We start from the raw sequence: 25,638 nt of genomic DNA on the forward strand, positions 1-25,638 counted from the left end.
AACCAAGGTCTAGTTCACTAAGGCCCAGTTAAGGCAAAAGCCTAGTTCACTACTAAGCCCAACTTGCAAGTGAACTGTTAAGCCCAACTCCTAGTTGAACTGTTGAGCCCAAAGCTCAGACCAGTTTCTAGAACCACAGCCCATTTGCACTTTAAAGATAACTGAGCCCAAGCTCAGTTCATTTTATGTTTAACAAACCCACTAAGCCCAATCCATTCAAAGGGCATTCAAACCCAATAGTACATTAAGCCCAATAAGCCCAACACTTCCAAGGAAAAGCAAATCAACCCATTAGCTAAAACCTTCCGAAACACACCCGATCTCTGTGGATCGACCCGTACTTGCACGAGCTACAACTGACGACCGTGCACTTGCGGTATTACTGTAGGCCCGTTTCCATCGCATCATTTTTATAAACACTTTCCGGACCTGCCACCACACCACCGTGCCAATGGCAAACCATACCAGCTACGTCTCCGCGCCAAGGCATGCCAACCATGCCAGCCGCATGTGCCAAGGGCATGCCGTGTCAGCCACATCTCCGCGCCAAGGCATGCCAACCATGCTAGCCGCACCACCGTGCCAATGGCAAACCATGCCAGCCACGTCTCTGCGCCAAAGCATGCCAACCATGCCAGCCGCGCCGCCGTGCCAGCCACATCTCCGCGCCAAGTCATGCCAACCATGCCAGCCGCACCACCGTGCCAATGGCAAACCATGCCAGCCACGTCTCCGCGCCAAATCATGCCAACCATGCCAGCCGCGCCACCGTGCCAGTCACATCTCCGCGTCAAGGCATGTCAACCATGCCAGCCGCACCACCGTGCCAATGGCAAACCATGCCAGCCACATCTCCGCGCCAAGGCATGCCAACCATGCCAGCCGCACCACAGTTCCAATGGCAAACCATGCCAGCCACGTCTCCGCGCCAAGGCATGCCAACCATGCCAGCCGCACCACATGTGCCGATGGCATGCCGTGCCAGCCACACCTCCGCGCCAAGGGAGGCCAACCATGCCAGCCGCACCACCGTGCCAATGGAAAACCATGCCATCCACGATTCCATGCAAAAGAAATGTCGGCCCCGCTACATGCCGCTGGATGCGAAAACGAAGGGTTGCAACAATCAACGGCCACCCTTCCATCTGAGATGCAAATCTTAACCGTCCAAGGTCACCAACCAACGCATGGTGACCTTTGGCCCCTAGTTTTGGCCACGCCTTAACCGCGCCAAGTCATGCCGACCATGCCACATGTGCCAATGGCATGCCGTGACAGCCACCTTGACGCGCCTAAACCATACGATGCTGGCCTTCCCCTCACGGCTGCCAAAACGAAGGCGTGCGACAATCAACGACCACCCTTCCATCTTACATGCAAATCCTAACCATCCAAGGTCACCAACCAACTTATGGTAACCTTTGGCACAACGCCAAAAACCTAGTTTTGGACATGCCTAAACCGCGCCAAGGCATGCCGACCATGCCACATGTGCCAATGGCATGCCGTGCCATCCACCTTGTCGCGCCTAAACCATGCGGGCCTTCCCCTCACTGCTGCCAAAATGAATGCGTGCGACAATCAATGCCCACCCTTACATATTAGATGAAAATCTTAACCGTCCAAGGTCACCAACCAATGCATGGTAACCTTTAGCCCAACGCCAAAATCCTAGTTTTGGCCACGCCTAAACCGCGCCAAGGCATGCCGACCATGCCACATGTGCCAATGGCATGCCGTGCCAGCCACCTTACCGCGCCTAAACCATACCATGCGGGTCTTCCCCTCACAGCTGCCAAAATGAAGGTGCGCGACAATCAACGGCCACCCTTCCATCTGAGATGCAAATCTTAGCCGTCCAAGGTCACCAACCAGCGCATGGTAACCTTTGGCCCAACGCCAAAACCCTAGTTTCGGCCACGCCTAAACTGCGCCAAGGCATGCCGACCATGACACATGTGCCAATGGCATGCCGTGCCAGCCACCTTGCTGCGCCTAAACCATACCATGTCGGCCTTCCCTTCACGGCTTCCAAAATGAGGGCTTGCAACAATCGACGACCACATTTCCATTTAAGACGCGGATCTTAGCCGTCCAAGGTTACCAGCTAACGCAGGGAAACCTTTTGTCTCGACGCCAAGCCCTAGTTTTGGTCGAGCCCAAACAATGCCAAAACCCTAGCTTTTTGGCCACGCCTAAACTAGGCTATATTAAAGCCATGTCGTCCATGCTTTCATGCCACTATCTACCAAACGAAGGGTTGCAATAATCAACGGCCACCCTTCCTCTCAATATGCAAAATATCGACCGTCGAAGGTCACCACCGAGCCGGCAAGTCTCCCAAGATCAACTTTCTAAAACAACAGCAACATGCTACAAGTTTTCCACGAAAACACTCGAGACATCAACACATGTCACAAACTGGGGGATGCGCATTGGGTATTGATTTGGCGGTTTACAGCGTGCGGCGTACACTACGCCCGCTACAAGACAGTGTCATAAGGATGAGGTGGTTAGTAAATACAGGGAGTAATCGCAAAAAGATTTCTTTTATGGAACATAAATTCCAGGCGTTACCAGCTACCTCCTTCCATTTACTCATCCGTTTTCCATTTCTTATGAGACCAGAGTACGTTTCACTTCTACTTGTATAAATAGGTCTTACCTATTTCCACTGAACAACAAGTTCTGGTCAGGAGCATACAATACTCAGAAAATGTTTCCTAGCTTTCCCATCTGTTAGCTTCCCACTTTCTGATGCAAGTCACAAAACAACTACTCTTCTAGGATCAACTATTCTGGTCTCAACACTCTCTTCGCTTCCATCCTCAAAACCAACCCTTCTCCTCCTCTTTGTGACCGAAGCAAGTCTGGAACGGCCATTTCTTGGTTAAGGCCGGATTTGTACAGATTGCTCTCTTGAATCTAAAGTACTCCCTTGCAGTACATTGTTTAGAGTTTAGACTCGTTTCTCACCCACACACCCGAAATTACCGAAATCAGCAGAAACTGTTTTCACCCTCAAACAATGGCGACCACAGTGGGAGATTGATCTCTTGGTTACAATGTCAACTTTTAATCCTCGATCTCATATTTCGACCCAGACATCGGGACGGTGGAATTCAAACGACCCGCCCAGGGATCGACGGCTCAGTTATCATACAACCCGGTTACCAGTCATGACACGACAAGGGATGACTGGGGACTTTCCACAATCACGGTGGTGCTTCCCACAAAACTCGGTCTTACACCCGGGAGATTCCTTTTTATCAGGAGATTCGAAAAACCGAGTAAGTCTTGCTAGACAAAATACATGGTCTACTACTTCAAATATTCACAGAGGAGATAAAAAAAACCGATAGCCATATTTTTCTCGTATTTCATGCTTTCTGCTATCGCACAACATTCACAATTCCATGACTTCCCTAGGGTACTCATGACACTTATATTCATAACCAAAAACATCGATATTCTAAAACAGTTCATTCCAAATAATAATCCAAAACCCTCTGGGGTAATACTTGTCTATCAACCCAAAAATCCAGAAAATCAAAACCATAAACCAAGCTCTTTGTTTTCCTTTCAAAAAAAACAGTCACCTACCCGTACGTGCCTACTTTGCATAATAATGATTACCCGTCACTATTCATGAGGTAGCCGACGTTACTACAGTGATATTCAAAGAGGAATTGTTTATGACGAAGTGTTTCTACAAGTTTATGAAAGGCATACCCACGGCCAGGGTTACACCAGTTCAGAAGAACAATATTTCTACAGATTTATGGAAGGCATACCTATGTCTAGGGTTTGCACCAACACAAGAAAACAAATTGAAAGAGAAACGCTGGAGTACACAGCTGGAATATGCTTGCCCACTTTATTGCTACCGCGCTACCGCTAACACCAGGACGTGAGAACAAAGATACGAGATAAAAAGGAGAGCCAACCCCTTTCATACGCATAACACTTTTGGAATTTGAATAAGGAAATGATTTCCTATTTGATCTACGTATGGAAAGAGGCAATTGGGCCTGCAAGAACAAGTCCGCGCCACGCCAAGCCAACACCGTGCCAAGTCAACAGTCCGCGACATGCCTAGCCTACAGTCCGCGCCATACCAAATCCAAACCAGCGTCCACGCCAAGCCAGCGCCCATTGCAAGCCTATACAACGCTAAAAACTTGCATCTTTCCAGCGCCAGCAGCTTGCATCCTTCAAGCGCTAACAACTTGCATCTTCACATCAGCTTGCATCTTTCCAGCGCTGCAGCTTGCATCCTTTCCAGCGCTAACAGCTTGCATCTTTACAACAGCTTGCATCTTCCCTGCGCCAGAAGCTTGCATCCTTCCAGCGTTGCTCTTGAACGCCCAGTAGAAGGGAATCAGCAATCTAATTTCATTACAAGAAAAGATCAGAAATGACTTCTCCAAAATCGAAGCAAAGAAAAATCAGCAACCCCCCTGAGTTCACAAAGACTCTTTTCCCTATCAGGAGATGCATGATTTCTAGGGACTTCGCCCGCAAAATCGTGCACTTTATGATGAAACATTTATGTGAGATTCTATATTTCCCAAAGGCGCAACGTCAAGGCACATTTGCAGCCCTCTACCGCACTGCATCAGGGAACCAGCTGTTTCCAACCAGAGAAGGCGTTCCCAAACCCCAACCTCTCCTGGAAAGCACGATTGATAGATGGAACTGGGGACTCCTAACCATTGTTCGCTTCAAGGGTGTCCATTTTGATAGCACGCGGATTAACGCAGCCGCTCCGCTTCAACATCCTCCAGCAGCGACTCCGTTTCAACGATCACTCCGACAGCCGCTCTGCTTCAATGCTCGCTCCAGCAGCCGCTCCGTTTCAGCGTTCTTTCCATAAGATTCTCCAGGATCCGAAGACGGGGCTTCAGCGTTCGGCTTCTTAAGTTTCAACATCTTCTCCAAGAGCCGAAGTTGCTTCAACGATGCTTCTTCCTGCAAAGGGTCATACCACCACGCTCCACATGTCAAGGATCATGATCACAGGCAACCAATCTTCGTAGTCATGGAAAGTTTGCTCGCTTACGCATCCATCCAATACTTTTACTTCCACGGATGCCCGTACAAATCCAGCCAATCCTTTTACTTCCACGGATGCCCATACAATTCCAGGCAACCTACTTTGTTACCACGACAATGTAGTCTCTTCTGATTACATCTGCTACCAAGAGTTGTTGTCGCTCATTTGTTGATACCAGCCAGAGCTTCACCACAGCAGCAATCACTACAAAGATGGAAACATGTAAACCATACTTGAGGACTGAGGATATACACGGAATCCCTACACTGTCAAAGCTCAGAAGACACAGTTAACCAAAATACCATAACTGCAACAAGGTCATCTACTCTTCAAGGGTGCAACACAAGAATATCATCACCTCTCTGTCTAGAAGACGCCTTCAACACTTTACGAGGATGCGGAGGATCCCAAGCCTGCTCAGAGGAAAACAACTTCAGAAACTGAAGAAAAATGCGACTGGGGACTTCTCTTCGCAGTCCATCGACGACTATCAAAGACTCATGAGATAACTCCAGAGACGCGGCTGAAACATTTTCTTGAAGAAACAGAGGGATCCATGATAAACAACATAACTCTCTCATTCCTACATCTTCGTTATCCAGAATATTTCGTCCATGCGATATCCTGAGCATCCCAGCGTCACATCCAGAAGAGTACGATAAGCTTGTATCAAATCACGTGGATGTAGATTCAACGCGATGCAATGAAAATAGAATACACAAGGGGACTACCAGCATGAGACTCTTTCACTCCCCTCAACCAGGTTATTTCTAATTTCAACATCATCACTGTCGAAGTTTCACGAGCCGCAAGAATTTCTCAACACGAAGCCGTACATGTACACCGAAGACTTCAAGAGCACGCCACAAAGATACATTCACATATTCATCCATGCTATCGTATCAAACCGAAGTATAACTGGGGACTTCTTACCACATCTCATTCCATACGATAGTCCAAGATTCAGAAGATGATTCGAAGGATATCGCTTGGAACAAAGTCCTAGAAGACTTGATAGCAGCACATCAGCAACGGAACGTATCCCTATTTGATCCATGGGTGCCATAAGTTTTCAACCATACAAGCATTCATAGCACATCATCATCACGATCAGAAGGTCCAGGCACCGAACAACCTAAAGCCGAGGATAAACCGACACCGCAACCACAATATCCAAGATTAACCCTGACATGATCGTTGCCGAGCATATATTCCATGCATCCATCCCAAGAATGCAATGGAGTTTGGTAAATTTTGGAATCCACTGGAGAGACACTGCAGACGAAAGTGCGGATACAAACGAGCAACAGAAAACAGAAGAAGGTCAATACATCTTTTCATACGGATGGAGTTTCTAGAGTTTTTCACAGAATAAAGTTCCATTCTTGCTCCATGAACGGGAACAGATGACTCGCCGCGACTATGCTACCCCGGGCCCGCAACATCCCTCCTGAATTCTTCCTGAGTTTCACTGTCGGGCCGTTTTCACCTCCTAAACGAGCTCAAAACCTAAATATTCCCGCGTAAGGAGATAGGAAATTCTTTCCCGGTCAGATGGAGGGGCGGACCGTCAAAACCCTGATTTCAACAAAGTTGCCAGGCGCCATCACTACCATTTGATAACCGAAGTTCCAGCGTCATTACCATCATTTGGTAGCCGAAGTTCTAAAACCAGTTTACACCATTCTGCGGACTGAAGACAGTTTCCACCATTCCGCTGACCGAAGCCAGTTTACTCCATCCCAAGACGACCAACGCCTGCGGCTCCCATTCCATGCCGAAAATCTACATATCACCACTTCACGGTCTATCCAGCAATACCACAAGTAGAATCTATGCAAGGCCGCCAACACGAGAATCACGAACTCTCCTTACCTCTCGAAAAAGGTTAGTCGGGTCTTCTTGACCATCTTTTCACGACTTCTCATTTCGATTTTGTCCTCGCCTGTCATCATCTTATGATTACCTCGCAACAATGCTCCTGTTCCGAGCTAAGCAGGGGACTTAATGTTGATGGTGGTTTTTAGCTTAGGGTTAAAATCGTAAAACCTTACATCTGACATGACGTCACTAGGACCACTAGCGCATTTATTGAATCATTCAACACGCCTACGTAAGAATTACCAGGGTACCTTTTTTTTAAATATATGTGTCATGTTCCACGGTAGAACCCTTAATATTAACCGACATCACCTTCGTACGCCAAACCCTAAATTCTTACACCACCGTGCCAATGGAAAACTATGCCAGCCACATCTCCGTGCCAAGACATGCCAACCATGCCAGCGGCAACACCGTGCCAATGGAAAACCATGTCAGCCACATCTCCGCTCCAAGGCATGCAAACCATGTCATCCGAATGTGCCAATGGCATGCCGTGCCAGCCACATCTCCGCGCCAAGGCATGCCAACCATGCCAGCCGCACCACCGTGCCAATGGAAAACCATGACGGCCACGTCTCCGCGCCCAACAATTCCAGCCACGCCGCCGTGCCAGCCATATCTCCGCGCCAAGTCATGTCAGCCGCACCACCGTGCCAATGGAAAACCATGCCAGCCACGTCTCTACGCCAAAGCATGCCAACCATGACAGTCGCGCCACCGTGCCAATGGAAAGCCATGCCAGCCACATCTCCGCGCCAAGGCATGTCAACCATGCCAGCCGCACCACCGTGCCAATGGAAAACCATCCCAGCCACGTCTCCGCGCCAAGGCATGCCAACCATGCCATCCACACCACCGTGCCAATGGAAAACCATGCCAGCCACATCTCTGCGCCAAAGCATGCCAACCATGCCAGCCGCGCAACCATGCCAGCCACGTCTCCGCGCCAAGGCATGCCAACCATGCCATCCGCACCACATGTTCCAATGGCATGTCGTGCCAGCCACACCTCCTCGCCAAGGCATGCTAACCATGCCATCCGCGCCACCGTGCCAATCGAAAACCATGCCAGCCACGATTCCATGCCAAAGCCATGCCGGCCCCGCTACATGTCGCTGGCTTCCAAAACGAAGGGTTGCAACAATCAGCGGCCACCCTTCCATCTGAGATGCAAATCTTAACCGTCCAAGGTCACCAACCAACGCATGGTAACCTTTGGCCCAACACCAAAACCCTAGTTTTGGCAACGCCTAAACCGCGCCAAGGCATGCAGACCATGCCACATGTGCCAATGGCATGCCGTGCTAGCCACCTTGCCGCGCCTAAACCATACCATGCCGGCCTTCCCCTCACGGCTTCCAAAACGAAGGCGTGCGACAATCAACGACCACCCTTCCATCTTAGATGCAAATCTTAGACGTCCAAGGTCACCAACCAACGCATGGTAACCTTCGGCCCAATGCCAAAACCGCGCCAAGGCATGTCGACCATGCCACATGTGCCAATGGAATGCCGTTCCAGCCACCTTGCCACGCCTAAACCATACCATGCGGGCCTTCCCCTCACGGATGCCAAAACGAAGGCGTGCGACAATCAGTGGCCACCCTTCCATCTTAGATGCAAATCTTAACCGTCCAAGGTCACCAACCAACACATGGTAACCCTTGGCCCAACGCCAAAACCCTAGTTTTGGCCATGCCTAAATCGCGCCAAGGTATGCCGACCATGCCACATGTGATAATGGCATGCCGTTCCAGCCACCTTGATGTGCCTAAACCATACCATGTTGGCCTTCCCCTTACGGATGGCAAAACGAAGGCGTGCGACAATCAACGACCACCCTTCCATCTTAGATGAAAATCTTAGTCGTTCAAGGTCACCAACCAACGCATGTTAACCTTTGGCCCAACACCAAAACCCTAGTTTTGGCCATGCCTAAACCGCGCCAAGGCATGCCGACCATGCCACATGTGCGAATGGCATGCCGTGCCATCTACCTTGCTGCGCCTAAACCATACCATGCCGGCCTTCCCTTCACGGCTTCCAAAATGAAGGCTTGCAACAATCGACTGCCACATTTCCATATAATACGCAGATCTTAGCCGTCCAAGGTTACCAGCTAACGCAGGGAAACCTTTCGGCTTGACGCTAAGCCCTAGTTTTGGTCGCGCCTAAACAATTCCAAAACCCTAGCTTTTGGTCACGCCTAAACTAGGTCATATTAAAGCCATGTCGGCCATGCTTTCATGCCACTGGCTACAAAACGAAGGGTTGCAATAATCAAGGACTACCCTTCCTCTCAAGATGAAAAATCTCGACCGTCGAAGGTCACCACCGAGCCGGCAAGTCTCCCAAGATCAACTTTCCAAAAAACAACAACATGCTACATGGTTTCCACGAAAATACTCGAGACATCAACACATGTCACAAACTTAGGGATGCTCATTGGGTATTGGTTTGGAGGTTTACAGCGTGCAGCGTACACTACACACGTTATAAGACAATGTCATAAGGATGAGGCGGTTAGTAAATACAAGGAGTAATGGTAAAATGCTTTCTTTTATGGAACATCAATTCCAGGCGTTACCGGTTACCACCTCCTCCCATTTACTCATCCGTTTTCCATTTCTTATGAGACCAGAGTACGTTTCACTTCTACTTGTATAAATATGTCTTACCTATTTCCACCGAACAATAAGTTCTGGTCAGGAGCATACAAAACTCAGAAAATGTTTGCTAGATTTCTCATATGTTAGCTTCCCACTTTCTGATGCAAGTCACAAAACAACTACTCTTCCAGGATCAACTATTCTGGTCTCAACACTCTCTTCGCTTCCCTCCCCAAAACCAACCCTTCTCCTCCTCTTTGTGACCGAAGCAAGTCTGGAACGACCATTTCTTGGTTTAGGCCAGATTTGCACAGATTGATCTCTTGAATATAAAGTAATTCCTTGCAGTACATTGTTTAGGGTTTAGACTCGTTTCTCATCCACACACACGAAATTACCGAAATCAGCAGAAACCGTTTTCACCCTCAAATAGGTGTGCACAATACTTGTTTCGGTAAAATAGGATCCAATTAATAATCAGTTTACCTTGTGGTAGATTGGATTGGTTAATTAAGTAGATCGGCATCAACACGATTATTCGGATTAAAGGTGTTGTTGGCTTAATCTTAATCGATTACTTTTGGGTGATTGAATATAAGATAGATCTAAGGACCTGACGAAGGAGTTTATGTTGAGATAAACGTAAGAGCCTTTGTCCGACTCATATCACTTGGTTGAATAGAGTTGATACCGAACAGATTTGTTGTTCCTTTAATGTTTGGAATACGAACCAAAGGAATTGTTCCAAGTACGTGACTTATTTATAAGTTGGAGGCATGGGAATACAGAAGGAACTAGGTGAACTATAGGGTTAGTTACTTGGTCTCAGCTATACGAAGTTAGTGTAATTTTGTGTAACGGCTTAATCCTGAGAGTATTCAATTCTGAACTAGGTCCCGGGGTTTTTCTGCATTTGCGGTTTCCTCGTTAACAAAATGTTGTTGTGTCATTTACTTTTATATTCCGCATTATAATTGTTTTATTATAATTAAAGTAAATTACACAAACGTTAATTCCTATTTACTTGATAAGCAATCCTATTGTGTTTGGTTAAGTCCGAACCTTTGTATCAAGTAAACATACTTCGTTGTTGTATTGTCTCGATCTCGTATCCATAGACGATCACACGAAGTGTGAACCGATTAGTTGTATTGTCTCGACTCAGTCCATAGACAAACACTTTCGGAGAAATGACTTATAGGAAAGGTTTTATATTGAGGTATATTTGGGTACCCTCGCCTTTTCACCAAGCTTCACCAACAAAGAATGGCATGCAATACCCAAGAGAAGAAGATCTAGTCTTAAGCTTATACCTCTTTAATGTTTATAACTTAAGTATTTACTACAACTTGAGTTTTCTCTATTACTTTGGGAAGCATTTAAGATCTTTGTAACCATCACAACTTTATACAAACAATCACTCATTACCCCGTGGACGTAGACGAAAGTCGAACCATGTAATCTCTTGTTTCTCATGATAACTTAGTAGCATTTACTTTACATTTGTGTTCTTCGTTATTATTGTGATCTTGAGTATCTTTTATTACTTAGTATTATCAGTTCAACTGAGATATGAATACTACTTAATATCAAATTATCTGAGTTGTATACATTACTTAGACTATGGGAAAATTAGTAGTCACAAGAGGAATCTACACTAATCTTGGGTTAGTATATGCACTAGTCTTGAGTCTGGTGGCCTTAAAATTAGAAATTCTCATAAACAAAATATATTTATATGATTACCATACTTGCTTGAAGACTTTTAAACAACCAAAACCTGCTTTGGGTTCAAATTTTACACCATAAGTACTTTCCTAAAACTAACCCATTAATATACTCTAAAAATTATAAAAAGTCTTGGATTTGGAGTAGTATTAAGAAAGGGCTAGATATCATAGGGTCTAACTATGAATGGCAGGTTAACTGTGGATCTAATGCAAACATATGGTCTGATTACTGGCTTCCTAATCAATCTTCTAAACTTACTCCTATTTGTATTGATGATAGTTTGCCTAAAACTGTGAATCAATTAACTGGTGGAAATGGGAATTGGAATAATGAGATTGTTGAAAAATATATCCACCCCTCTATGCATAATATAATGAAATCCATCAATCTAAATTTTTATATGTTTGATAGAATTAGATGGAAGTCGACTGTTTCATGGGAATGTACCACTAAATTTGTGTATTGTTTCCTCTTTAACAATGACAAATTTAATACTGAAAAACCTTTTTTGAAATCTCTTTGGAAAATAAACTGCATCCCTAGAATTAAACTCTTTTGTTGGAAATTGGTTTTCAGAGTGCTACCATTAGGTAGAATGTTTCAGTATAACAAACATGCATATCGTTGTTGCAGCCTTTGTTCTGATAGTCAAATTGAAGATGAAAATCACTTATTTCTGGACTGCAAATTTGACAAAAGTGTCTGGTTTGCTCTTTCTTTCATGAATATCACAAACTTAAATCAAAACCATAATATTAAAGTCTGGTTTCAAACTTGTATTAATGATAATATTATTAAAAGAGATATTACAAAAATTGCTTTCACTCTTTGGTCCATATGGAATCATATGAATGATGTTGTTTTTAATCATGTTAACCCAGATCCTGTTTATTTAGTTTCTAAAACACAAAAAGAGTTTATGAGCATTTCTAAGAATAGACCAATTCAAGTGGCTAAGAATCTTCAGAATTATCTGAACTTGGGGATGCACACAAGTTTGAATGGATAGTAAAATTTGATGCTTCTTTTAAAGTTGAAGACTACTCAATGGGCTTTGCCATTTCAATAAACAATGTTTCAGGATGTTATAGTGAGCATAGGGCAGGATCAGGATGGGCAACAAGCCTCCTAGACGCTGAAGTGAAGGCATTTCTGCACGCGCTCTTGTGGATTAAAGAACTGGAGATTGATTCATGCAATTTCTTGAACTACTGCAAAAACCTAACTGCTGCAATCAATGGAGATGATCATTTTTAGCCTCACTTGAGAGAACAAAACAATATCATGAAATGCCTTAGTCTATTTAATTCGTTTGGCAATGTGTATCTTCAATTTAGGAATAGAACTTTAATGTTTTCTTTAGATAGACTAGCAAAAGAAGCAATATCTTTTAGTAGCCTTAATTTCTCTTCTGAATCTCTTATGTGTGATACAAAGGCTCTGTTTTTAGATAAACTAAGAGGGAAAATTGTTCCTATCTTAAACTCCGTAATCTTAGGTTCTATTTAATATATCGGTGTTTGTTTATCAAAAAAAAAAATCATCAACTCTCATCGTCCTATATGATCAGCCAACAATGTAGAACCAAATTATCGATATGCGTTCAGGACTTTAGGGTTCTTTATAGATATATTAATATTAATTGTTGAGATTAAATTAATTTAGTTTAACAAGAGGATTAATATATAATTTATCATATCGAGTAAATAATACTGTAGAGAATAAGCATAAAAACAGGCCGTTAAGACGGCGTTTATTATTACTGCACTCTCAAACCGTATTAATAAAAAAATATTTTTTAGATAAGTTATTACAAAATTAATTTAAAAAATATATTTCAAAATGTTGAGATAACAAAATTTTCCTTCTTTATAACTTTTTTGTACGTAATATATAAATTAATGAGGGAGGATCCACTCACACCCTTATAATCACACTATCTCACACTTTGAACGGTATTTTATTAACAAAATTTTAATGACAATGAACTTGAAACTCATATTCGGGGCATATGTTCCTCTTACAAAGATCTATGTTCATACAAAAAATGAGCATATTCCGAGACATGTAACATTACCATCTACTACGTTGAAAATTCCTCGTTGAAAACTGATGGATTTTCAACCGTCAAAATTAAGTTCGATAGATGGTGAAGTTTCGTATTTCGGAACGTGCTCATTTTTGGTAGGTATGTAGAGCTTTGTAGGAGGAACGTATCCAAAAAATATTAGGTTCAAATTCGTTACGGTTTAGATTTTATTAGGAAAAATGACACCAAAAATGTGAGATAGTGTGATTATAGTGGGAATTATATAAATACCCCTCCTTCTCATGGACTTCAAAATACCCTTGTCCACTATATTAATACCCCTAATCTAAAAACAAGGAAATTCAATTAGAAGATACTTCCTCTAATACCCCTAATCTATTCGATACTTCTTCTTCTTCATTACTAAAAACCAAAAATCAACTTCTTTATCGTCATCTCCGCCACTACATCTTCACGGTCGCCTCCGCCACCACCTCCACCGATCTCGTCATCAGTTCCGACAGCACCTCTTATGCTTCCAGCGAATCCATCACAAGCAGCAGCATCACCGCCTGAATTAGATCGATTTTCACCTGATTCAGATCCAGAAATCAAGCTTGATAATCATTATCAACTGTTAGTATTCCTCTTCTTTTGATGTCTGTTATAGATTCAATGGGTTTATATTTTCAATTGAAAGTTCTTCTTCTCAATCGATAAAGTAACAAGCTCGAATTTGAGATCCATCAGCAACTCTAGTTTCGAATAATAGAGGTGAAGGTCGTGGCAGTGGTGAAGGAGGATATCAAATCTCTGTTTTATTAGAAGAAGATGATGGTAGTGATGGTGGTGGTGGTGAAGGAAAATACCATATCTACAATGATGGTGGTGGCGACGGCGATGAAGGATGTATGTATTTCAATCTATCAATTGATTATCTTCTTTCTCTAGTTTGAGTTTCTGCTGGTGGTGGTATTATGTAGATAAATTCAGTCATGAAGATTGTGTTGGTTCAGGTTCGAATGATGAAATAAAATCAGTCTTGAAGATAGTGGTGGTTATGGTTGTTGTGGTGTTGGTGGATATTCTGTGTGCTGGTGGTGTTGGTGATGCTGGTGAGGTAAGAACGATGAATTTTGATGATGGAGATTGTGTTGGTTCTGATTGGAATGATGAATTAAAGTTGGTCATGAAGATAATGGTGATTCTGGTTGTTTGTGGTGTTGGAAATGTTATACGCTGCTGGCGGTGGCGGTGGTGGTGGTGGTGAGGTTGGACGACAAGTTGCTGAATATTACTCCATCAACTATTGACGGTAATGACTGAATCTGTTTTCAATGTACATTTGATTGCACTAGTATTGGTATCAATGATCTTGTGATTTTGATTGTGTTTCAATTGTTTACTGGTAATGGTTTAGGTGAATTGTGTTTATTTGGCGTTGTACTGGTGGTAGTGGAAGTTGTTATAGTGGTTGTGATGATGGTGAGGCTCGAATGATAAAGAATGATAGAAATGGTAGTCAACAACCAATATTTGTGTATCAACAATAGAAATTGATCTTAGTGTAAGGAGTCAACAACAAATATTTGTGTATCAACAATAGAATTTGACCTTAGTTTAGGGAGTCAACAACCAATGTTTGTGTATCAACAATAGAAAAATGGAATCAACAACCAAATTTGATAAATATTTTTGAACTTTTGATTTTTTGGATCAATTTCAGTTGTTGACACCTAATATTGATGGTGGTAGCGACGGTGGAGGCGGCAACAACAACAATGGTGGTGGTGTGTGGCGGTGGTGGAATATTATTGGTGGTTGTATTTAGTAAGTGGTGGTGGTGGCGGCAGTGCTGTTGGTGGTGGTGAAACGGTGCTGCTGGTGGATGTGAAATAATAGAAAATTCTATTTTTTAATGGATAAGATTTTTAAATTAAAAATAATATTGTAAGTGAGGATATTAAAGTAATCCATTTTTTAATGGATAAGGTATTTAAATGATAGGGGTATTTATATTGTTGTATAATGGTATATTTATTGGGTGTCAAAACTAAGAGTATTTAATAAATTTACCCGTGGTTATAAGGGTGTGAGTGGATCTCCCTCTAAATTAATTCTCTAATTAAAACCGCAGAAAGTAAGGATTTGGTTGGACCTTATGAAAGGTTGGTAATAAATGTCAAGATCTTAATTTTATAGTACTTTTTGGCGTCCTGAGCCTTAATCTTGACTGGGCACTAGTTTGATTTTCATAATTAATATTGCTACAATTTAGAGATTCTCATTTAAGTTTAGTAAATGTAGATGTAATGTAAAGTTGAATATGGTTTAAACTGTCAATAACTAAACGTTACATTTGTTGAACATCTCTGATTTTCTTTTTCTTTCCTCATCATGTATATACCATAAACTACAAAGAAAAACGTATTTGTTGCACCTTCAAAATTGTCATTACAAAATCTCACTTATGAACAGACATTAACATAACACGCACGCTTACATTAAATTTTCTTTTCATCATCCAGTACTTGAAAAAAGATAGTACAATTCCCCAAAAACCCCTAAGTTAATACAGAAATTATAAAACAGCACCAACCAAAAACATTAATAATAAATACATCCTCCTGTCGGCTTAAACTGAGACCATAAACGTTGCTCTATAAATATAGCCTCATTTTCTCTCTCACTCGTCCCCTACTCTCCACACAAACTCTTCCTCTCTCTCTCTCTAAGAAAGTTTTTCTTTACAGAACCTGACGGTACAGTTTCAGAGTTTAACACTACCTCCATTAATGGCGGTAGAAACTCTTCATCATCGTAGTCAAGCAGGATTTACAGTTTCTACTGCTGAAGATCTTCATCTTCATAATCATCACCAACCCCTTCATCCACATCGTCAGCAGCAAGTGAAAGCAGCAGCGGCGGCGGCGGTGGCTCCAGTGAAAGAAACCCATTATAGAGGAGTTAGAAAAAGACCATGGGGGAGATTTGCTGCTGAGATTAGAGATCCTTGGAAGAAAACACGAAAATGGTTAGGCACTTTTGATACAGCAGAAGAAGCAGCAATGGCTTACGATGAAGCTGCGAGAAATCTAAGAGGACCTAAAGCAAAAACGAATTTTGGAGATGGACTTAATACTAATATTTCATTAAGTATTAGGTCTTCTTTAATGATGCATCATCAACTTCATCAGCAGCAATGGAGGAATAACAATAATCATTTTGTTAGTACCGGAGATTTCCATCGGAATGTGTTTTCTTCACCCAGTGCTCCGGTGATGAGTAGTAATAACTATCCACCAGTTGTTAATATTTCTTCTGCTTCTTCGGGTAAGGATTTTACTGGTTATAGATTTGATGCTGTGGAAGTTGTTGTTAGAAATGAACAAGAAAAAAATAAGATGAGAAAAGAAGAAAAAGAAATCCAGAAGAAGAAGATGAAGAAAGCTCCATTGTCATTTGATCTTAATCTTCCTCCTCCTATCTTTTGATTATGATGGTGATGACATTTTGACGATCACGATTTGCTGATAACAGCTAGCTATTATTAGAGGATGGCGAAATATTAATGACAGTGCGTTTATTTCAATATTAGGGTGATCTTGGATCTTTTATTTAATTGCGGCAGATATTTTGTTTCTTTAGTTTAAGTTATTATATCTACAGGTTTAATTTGATGATGGAACTTTTTTCAATAGAAATGAATATTTTAAGATAATCCATTTTCTGGGTGTTGTTGTTTTTGGCTGAGTCACTCACAAAATCTAACGAGTTAACTCGTTCTTTCTTTAATACTCCTACGCATTTGATTTTAGACTCGTTATTCAATGTCTTGTCAGATATACAACCATGACGACACTTATACAGAATACAGATAAAACTTCACTAATTACTAGTACACATATCTCAACTGTGTTACCGTAGAAGGGTTTTATACTCGTTGACTAACCGGTCAAATAAGGTAACTTCTGGAGTCTAGGGATTATTTCACCGTAGGCTCGGTGAATCGGAAGATGAAACGAGTTATACGTAAAAAAATTGGCTCGTGATGTCAAAAACTTGCTTCTAAAAATATTTTAAAGAAAAAATAGACAAAAGCCTTGTGCTGAAGAAACTTCCTGAGACATGTATATTTTTGTACAGTATGACAACACTACCCTTATTCCTTGAAACTTCTTGGAGAATATGTTTAGACAGGGGTAGGGTAGATAGACAAAAAAGAGGAGAAGACTACCTGTAGAGTGTAAAAATAGAGAAAAGCCGGCAGCTCAACGCCGTACAGGGATGAGAGAGGGAATAAAGAAAAGGCTAAAGGTTGCTGATGACTGGAGAGAGAGAAATAGTAGAAAAGAGGAGCAGGTAAAAAAGCGGGGTCCACTGAAAGGTAGTAAGCAGGTAGCAGCAGCAGAAGAAACGAGCCAACGGTGGTAGCAACAAACTGACAAGCGGCGCCCACAAAGTAGCCGTAAGAATACAGCAAGAGCGCCACGTAAGGGTAATCAATCCCCGGTGAACCCTAGTCAAAGCTGTCAAAGTCTTTTGTATTTGACGGCCTTTTTTTCGTCCTTGTAGTTAATGAAGAAAGAAAAAAATTGAATTTAACCCAGTGTCTCAGTCAGTCAGAGTCAGAGAGTAGGGGAGAGAGAGCCTTTATTAGAGAGGCCCTAGGCTGGGAGGACGTAGAGTAGATGGCTGTTTCTTCCTTTGACTTCACACGTGTTGATTCACAGTACATATATTTGGCCTCCTTTCTTGTAGACATGGTGATGTTTTCCTGATCAAACGGTAGCAGCTACTAAGTAATTAATTAGTACTAATTAACTAATTAGCGGAGGTTTGAGTTAGTATTTACTTTCGAACTTCTTGGTTGGTTGGGAACTGCAAATTGCTTTTGAGAGAGGATAGTAGATACTCGAATTTCTTTGGAACAGATGCACCATTTTCTTAGAAATCGATCAAAGTATTTTAGATTTACTAGTTGCGTTGATAATCTTTGTAAGTGAAAGTTTTGGTATCAATCTAATTTTGCTAGAATTTTTTTTTTAAATTTTATCTTGGTTTTGTTGTCGAAACACTAGAAATTTAAAATGGTGTCGCCGTGTGAGTACACGTTGTCTTATGATTCATTCTTGCAACCCATGACGAGAATGGCAGATTTATGGTGATATGACCCACACATTACATATGTACAAAGTTCGGGAATCAGAGCTCTTTAATGCATCAATTTAAGCACACAATGGTGGGTTGATCGCGGGAGCTGTCGTTGTTTGTTTTAAATTTTTAATATGACCCGCTCCTGAGTCGTATATTTGACATTGTTTCTTTTTGTTTAGATAAATGGGAATAGACTTAAAGATGATATTTAGGTATTTCAATACATACTTATTACAAGTCGGAATCAAAACAGTTGCATGTAATATGATGTGTGCACAGGAGTCACCACGGCGAAACAGATTGAGCACCATACAACATGGGACCGTTTAATTGGGAGATGGTTGGTGTGCGAGCAAATTCATGAACCGAAATTAATATGACGATTAAATGCTTTGGGTTGTTTTCTAAACTAGATTTTGTGTCCGTGCTACGCACCGAACGGACTCCAAAACCATCCATCATCATTTGGTCAACGTCTGTTATGCATATTTTTGATTTGGTAGAGCTCGGCCTCTGCTTTGTCGGGAAGAACAGCCGTTGATTGTTGCAACCTTCCATTTGGCAGCCAGCGGAAGGGAGGCATGGCCGGCATTGCTTCGGCGTGGGCAAATTAGGGCTTTGGCACCGTGGCCAAGAGTTGGAACCGTAGCCAAGAGATTGCCACAAGTCGTTTGGTGGCAAGTTTGTACGGCTGAGATCTGTAACTCAGAAGGAAGGACAGACGTTGATTGTTGCAACCTTCCGTTGGGCAGGCAGCGGCATGGAGGCATGGCCGACATGGCTTTGTCGTGGCTAAATTAGGGCTTTGGCACCGTGGCCAAGAGTTGGCACCGTATCCAAGAGATTGCCACAAGTCGTTTGGTGGCAAGTTTGTACGGCTAAGATCTGCATCTCAGGAGGAAGGACATCCGTTGATTGTTACAACCTTCCGTTTGGCGGCCAGCGACATGGAGGCATGGCAGGCATGCCTTTGGCGCGGAGGTGTGGCTGGCATGGCATGCCATTGGCACGGTGGTGCGGATGGGATGGTTGGCATGCCTTTGGCGCGGAGATGTGGCTGGCATGGTGGTGCGGCTGGCATGGTTGGCATGTCTTTGGCGCGAAGATGTGGCTGGCATGGCATGCCATTGGCACGGTGGTGCGGCTGTCATGGTTGGCATGCCTTTGGCGCGAAGATGTGGCTGGCATGGCATGCCATTGGCACGGTGGTGCAGCTGGCATGGTTGGCGTGCCTTTGGCTCGGAGATGCGGCTGACATGGCATGCCATTGGCACGATGGTGCGGCTGGTATGGTTGGCGTGCCTTTGGCGCGGAGATGTGGCTGGCATGGCATGCTATTGGCACGATGGTGCGGCCGGCATGGTTGGTATGCCTTTGGCGCGGAGATGTGGCTAGCATGGCATGCCATTGGCATGGTGGTGCGGCTGGCATGGTTGGCGTGCCTTTGGTGCGTCGATGTGGCTGGCATGGTATGCCATTGGCACGTTTGGCTAGCATGCATGGCTGGGATGTGTAGAGATGATGCCAGTCAGTACCGAGAGCCCTTCCGTGGAGCATGGCATATACATAAAAAAGGTACCCCGGTAATTTTACACAGACATGTTGAATGTTTCAATAAATGTGCTAGTGGCGACATCATTACTTTACTCAAGTGTGACGTCACTATTTGACTAAGGTTTTACGGTTTTATCCCTAAGATAAAAACCACCATCAACATTAAGTCCCCTGCTTAGCTCGAAACAGGGGCTTTGTTGCGAGGTAAGCATAAGATGGTGACAGACAAGGACAAAATCGAAACGGCAAGTCATGAAGAGATGGTCAAGAAGATCCGTCTAACCTTTTTCGGGAGGTAAGGAGAATTCGTCATTCTTGTGTTGGTGTCTTTGCGTAGATTCTGCTAGTGGTGCTGCTAGCTAGGCCGCGGAGTAGTAGAGGCGGTTGCTGGTTGAGATGCAGAATGCTGGCATCAGCCTGCAATGCTGGCATCAGCCTGCAATGCTGGCATCGGCCTGGAATGGCTGTGCGCCGTCCGGGCTAGGCTTGAGAATGTAGAACGGATCCATTGGCATAAACTCGGTGCTAAGTGGAGCCGCTAGCATTGGATCGGCTCGGATTTGGAGTGGCGCGGACTACTGACTTGGCACGGCGCCGGCTTGGCATGGATGTTATCTTGGACTTGGCGTGATGCAGACTGTCGGCTTGGCACGGCATGGCGCGAACTGTTGGCACAGTGCATCCTGATATTGCGAGCCTGGTTGCCTCTTTCCGTGCGTGGCTTCAAGTAGGAGATACCTTCCTTATTCAAATTCCAAAAGCGTTGCGGCTATAAAAGGGGATGTGATCCTTCCTCTTCATGTCATATCGCTGGTTTTGTTCTCGAGTCTCGGTGCTGGCGGTGGAGTGGTAGCAATAACGCTGGAAAGCGTGTTCCCAGTACATATCTCCATTTTTCTTTACTCCTGATTAGTGTTTTGACGGGAGATTTTACTGAGGCCGAGTATTCGGATGTAATGTAGGCCCATCTTGTCTGCTCAGCATCCGTTTCTCTTTCTCTTTAGGTTTTCTGAAGTATATATGCCGGTGAAATTGTATCATCTCCCTGTTTTCAGTGTAAAGGTTTCTTCTTGTCAAGTCCATATTTCTTCATTATGTCAATCAAAAGTGGATCATCCTCGAGCCAACTAGACTCTTCAGTCAAGTGCGTGAGGCCTAACTCTCGTAACAATTCTCCTACCCGGTTCATCCGAGTCAAGAAGATTATACTGGTATGCTTTCGTTGATCAATAGATGTTTCATTGTTTGATGACGAGTGACAAAAGGTTCTCTTCTGTGCAGAGATATCCTGTTGGAGCATGCGTGACTATCGTTGATGAGGATGACTTGGTTTCCCTCCTTCCTTCGAGTCCGATCCTGCCAACTGCTGGAGATCTGGAAAATGCCGATTTAGGCATTTCTTGTCATGAGTATCCCGGTGAAGGTTTGTCGTTCGAAATCCGCATGAAGTGTTTATTTTCTAACTACCGGAACATCGGTGGGTTTCTGGTGCGGAAGGAATTCGTGACTCTTTACAAGAAGATATGGAAAAGATATGGCCATATCGCTACCAGGAGTGTGGTGCAACATTGCTCGTCTTCCTTGGTTACCACAGTGAACTGTCTCTTGCCTATGGTCGCTGAAATGGAAAGTATATACATCCGTGTCGTCGTGGAACCAACTATTCAAAAGTGGGAGAACATGGTGTCTACTTGTGAATCTCTGAAGTTCAACGTGATTTGTTTGTGGCATCGCCTTGACATCGTGAAGGTCGAAAGAGCCGGTATTCTCGCTGATGTTGTACCTGCTGCAAAGGCTATTTTGGAAGAGGAAAAGGCTCTGGCCATGGAGTCATAGAAGGTGAAAGAGTCAATTCAGAACTTGAAGAGCAGGACCGAAAGGTATCAAAACGGTTGAGGATGATGCTTTCTAGGAACTACAATCTGTTGGATGGGCTTTTTTGAGTTATGTAGTTGCGAGACGTTTGGTTTCTTTCTGGGTCTCGAGCGTGTATTTTTCTCTTTCTTTTTTTTTGTATCGTTTTTTTTTTGAAAGAAATCAGAGAACTTTATTGATTTGCTTCAATTAAACAAAAGAAAAGAAACTTGATAACTGAGATGTGAAAGGAAGCGTAAAGATGCCTGGCTAGCTGTGCTATGATATGGCGAGGTGTGAGGTGACGCTCAGGCGTAGTATGCCTTGAGCTACTTTCCGTTGATGACCGCTTCCAGTTTTCCTCCATCTTCTTTAATGACCTTGTAGTACCCGTTGTTGTATGCTTTCGTGACTATATAAGGCCCTTCCCATTTTGGGGAGAATTTTGGTGCGGACGCGTCTTGCTGGATGTGTTTGGAAGTCTTCAGTACCAAATCTCCCACTTGAAAAACCAGAGGTTTCACGGCTTTGTTATATGCTCTGGAAACCATATTTATGTATGCTTGCGTGTGTTCTTCCGCTTTGGATCTTCTGGAATCCACAGTGTCCAACTCTGCTACCCTGGCGTTTAATGTTTCAGCTTCATTCCATCGAACTCCGCTTGCTTCGGCAATTCTAGCTGATGGGATTTTAACTTCTGCTGGGAGGATGACGTCTGCACCGTATATAAGGGAGTAGGGAGAGGCGCCAATGGAACTTCTTGGTGATGTCCGATACGCACAAAATGCCATTGGCAATTTTTCATGCCATGTCCGAGGATTAAGCGTACTGTCCGACTGAGGATTCAGATCAAAGTTTTGTTAGTGATTTCAGCCTGCCCGTTTCTTTGGGAATAGTACACGGTGGAGAAAACTTGCTTAATTCCATATTCTTCAAGTAATTCTCGTACTTGCTTGTTGGCGAAAGGAGTGCCGTTTTCGGTGATGATATGTTTAGACACGCCACATCGGCAGATGATGTACTCCTTGATGAAACGCCGCGATTGTGGATCCAGTAGTTCCTCGTAAAGGTATGGCTTCGATCGGTGAAGTACTCGATCGCCGTTATTATGTACTCGTATTGTTTTGAAGACGGCGGGTTGATCTTTCCAATGATGTCGAGTCCCCAACGATAAAATGGCCACGGACTGCTTATTGAGTGCAGAGGAGTCGACGGTACATGGATAAGGTTTCCTTGGATTTGACATTTTTGGCATCTCTGAACAAAAACATCTGCATCATCCTCCATGGTTGGCCAGTAGTATTTCTCGTGTATCTGAAAAAATAACTTTTGTTTCCCTTGATGTTCGCCTTCGTGCATTTCTTTCAGCATGATCGAGATTTTTGCCTCGTTCAAACACCGTAGCAAACTTCCTCCATAACTTTTACGATATCAGATTCCTTCATGGAATATGAATCTCTTGGACCTTTGTTTTACCTTGGCTGCGTCCTTCTTGTTGGTGCGGAGTACGCCATCGCGAAGGTAACTGACGTATGGTTCCTGCCATTCCCTGGCGTGGCCAATATTGAAGACTTCCAATTGATGTGGCGGTTCTTGATAATTGGAACAGGTTATTTGAAGCAACCGAGATTGGGACTCCATTTCTGGCCAGTAGTAGCCAAGGCGTTGCAAACGGCGATAGAGTGTTACCACTAGTGTTAGCCCACAAACTTCACCATGGACGCGGTTGAGTTGTTGTTGCGCCTCTTCCTCTCCGAGGCATATTGACAAGGAACCGTCTGGGTTCCGATGGCACAACACTCCTCGGAGCATGAAGAAATTTTGTAAAGTTTTGAGCTGACCTTTCCATGGGAAAGCGAGCTGTTAAGCTCTTGGATAATCGGTGTTCTCTAGTCGTTGGATTTAGCCTCCCCGGGTTGCGAAATCCATGTTGAAGCCACGGTTGGTCTCTTCACTGTCAGGGTTTCCTCAAGACCTTCGAATTGCAGTTTTGATGCTAGTGTGGCTAGACAATCAGCATGTTTGTTGCCGCTGCGGCCAACATGTGTTATGGTCGCGTTAGCGAAGTAATTTAGTATCTTTTGTGCCTCGTCTCTATACGGGTCCAATGTTACTTCCTTCATGTGTATACTCCATTCACCTAGTTGACGAGTAATTTAGAATCCCCTCTTATTTCCATACGCGTGGCTCCAGCTTGTTTATCTAATGACAGTCCGATGAGAAAGGCTTCATACTCTGCTGAATTGTTGGTGAAAGGGAAGTCTAGCTTGAAGGAGTGCGAGGAGACTTCACCGGCCGGGGACACTAGAACCACACCTTCTCCTCCGGTACCTTTGTTAGGGGTGGCGGATCCGTTGAAGAATAATAGCCAAGTTTCTGATTTGATGAAAGAGATTTCCGGAAAATATCCAGGGAGGTCCTCGCCTAGCGTCGTGGTATTCTCTCCCGGGAATGATGCATGCAAATCCGTAACTGCTTGCCCTTCGATAGATCTCGGGGAAGTGCACGTTATGTCAAATTCTGACATTTGGAGGAGCCATTTGGCTGGCCTTCCTATCAGGGCCGGTTTTGACAGGAGGAACTTCATAGGATCAGACTTAGATATCAGCATCACTTTGTTGGAAAGAAGGTAATGTCTGAATTTCTGGATGGAGTGAATCAGGTCCAAGCACGCCTTTTCTTCTTTGGGATATCTGAGTTCGGCATCTCTTAAAGTTCTACTGAAGTAGTATATGGGATGTTCAATCCCTTCGTCATCTTCTTTGGCGAGGAGAGCTCCGACGGCAGTGTCGTTAAAAGCAGTGTAGAGGCACAACGGTCTTCCTTGCATAGGAGACTTCATGACGGCTGGGGAAGACAATATTTGCTGAATCTTCTGAAACGCCTCCTGTTGTAGCGTGGTCCAGACAAAATTCGCTCATTTCTTCAATAATGGGGTAAACGTACTAACAAGTTGATCCAATCCCGGTATAAAGCGGCGAATGTAGTTTACTTTACCCATGAAACTTTGGAGTTCTTTCACAGTTCGCGGTGGTGGCATTGTAAGGATGGCTTGGGTTTTGACCGGGTCGACTTTAATTCCCTCGGCGGTTGCCTGAAAACCTAGGAACTTACCCGAAGAGACACCAAAAGAACACTTCAATGGAATCATCTTCAGTTTATACTCGCGACACCTTTCAAACACCTGTCGCAGAATCTCCGCGTGGGCCGCCCGAGTTTTTGATTTAACCACTATGTCATCTACGTAATCTTCGACTTGCTTGGGCATCATGTCGTGAAAGAGGGTAGTCATGGCGCGTTGGTAGGTGGCGCCAGCATTTTTCAAACCGAAGAGCATCACAGTATAGTAAAAGTTTCCGACGGGAGTTCGAAAAGCCTTCTTACTTGCATCGTGTTCGTACATCTTTATTTGATTGTAGCCGTTGTACCCGTCCATGAAAGAGAACATACCGTGTCCACTGGTGGCGTCAACCAGTAGGTCTATGTTAGGAAGTGGAAAATCATCTTTAAGGCAACATTTGTTCAGATCCCTAAAATCGACACAACACTTGATTTGGTCGTTCTTCTTTTTTACCGGAACTATGTTGGCCAACCAAGTAGGATGGTGAACGGGTTTGATGAAACCAGCATACAGTAGCTTTTGAATCTCCATCTTGATCCGTTCTTCCACATCGTGCCTGAACTGTCTCGGGGTTTGTTTGACCGGCTTGGATCTGGGTATTATGTGTAGATGGTGAGTGACCAGCTTCTCGTCCAAGCCAGGC

General features: G+C 43.8%; 1 protein-coding gene across 1 annotated transcript; it reads left to right on the top strand.

Moving 5' to 3' along the window:
* The first annotated feature begins 16,012 nt into the window (after positions 1 to 16,012).
* LOC113354312 (ethylene-responsive transcription factor 12-like) lies at positions 16,013 to 17,030 on the top strand. The gene has a single exon (XM_026597675.1). It carries the CDS (start codon positions 16,105 to 16,107, stop codon positions 16,801 to 16,803), a length of 699 nt encoding a protein of 232 aa, XP_026453460.1. The 5' UTR covers positions 16,013 to 16,104; the 3' UTR covers positions 16,804 to 17,030.
* Positions 17,031 to 25,638: the final 8,608 nt, after the last annotated feature.

Source organism: Papaver somniferum, chromosome 2, assembly GCF_003573695.1.
Source record: "Papaver somniferum cultivar HN1 chromosome 2, ASM357369v1, whole genome shotgun sequence".
NCBI classification, from domain to species: Eukaryota; Viridiplantae; Streptophyta; class Magnoliopsida; order Ranunculales; family Papaveraceae; genus Papaver; species Papaver somniferum.

Bases quoted from the DNA above. Each gene is read 5' to 3' on its own strand.
- LOC113354312 (XM_026597675.1), top strand. From the start codon at position 16,105: ATGGCGGTAGAAACTCTTCATCATCGTAGTCAAGCAGGATTTACAGTT.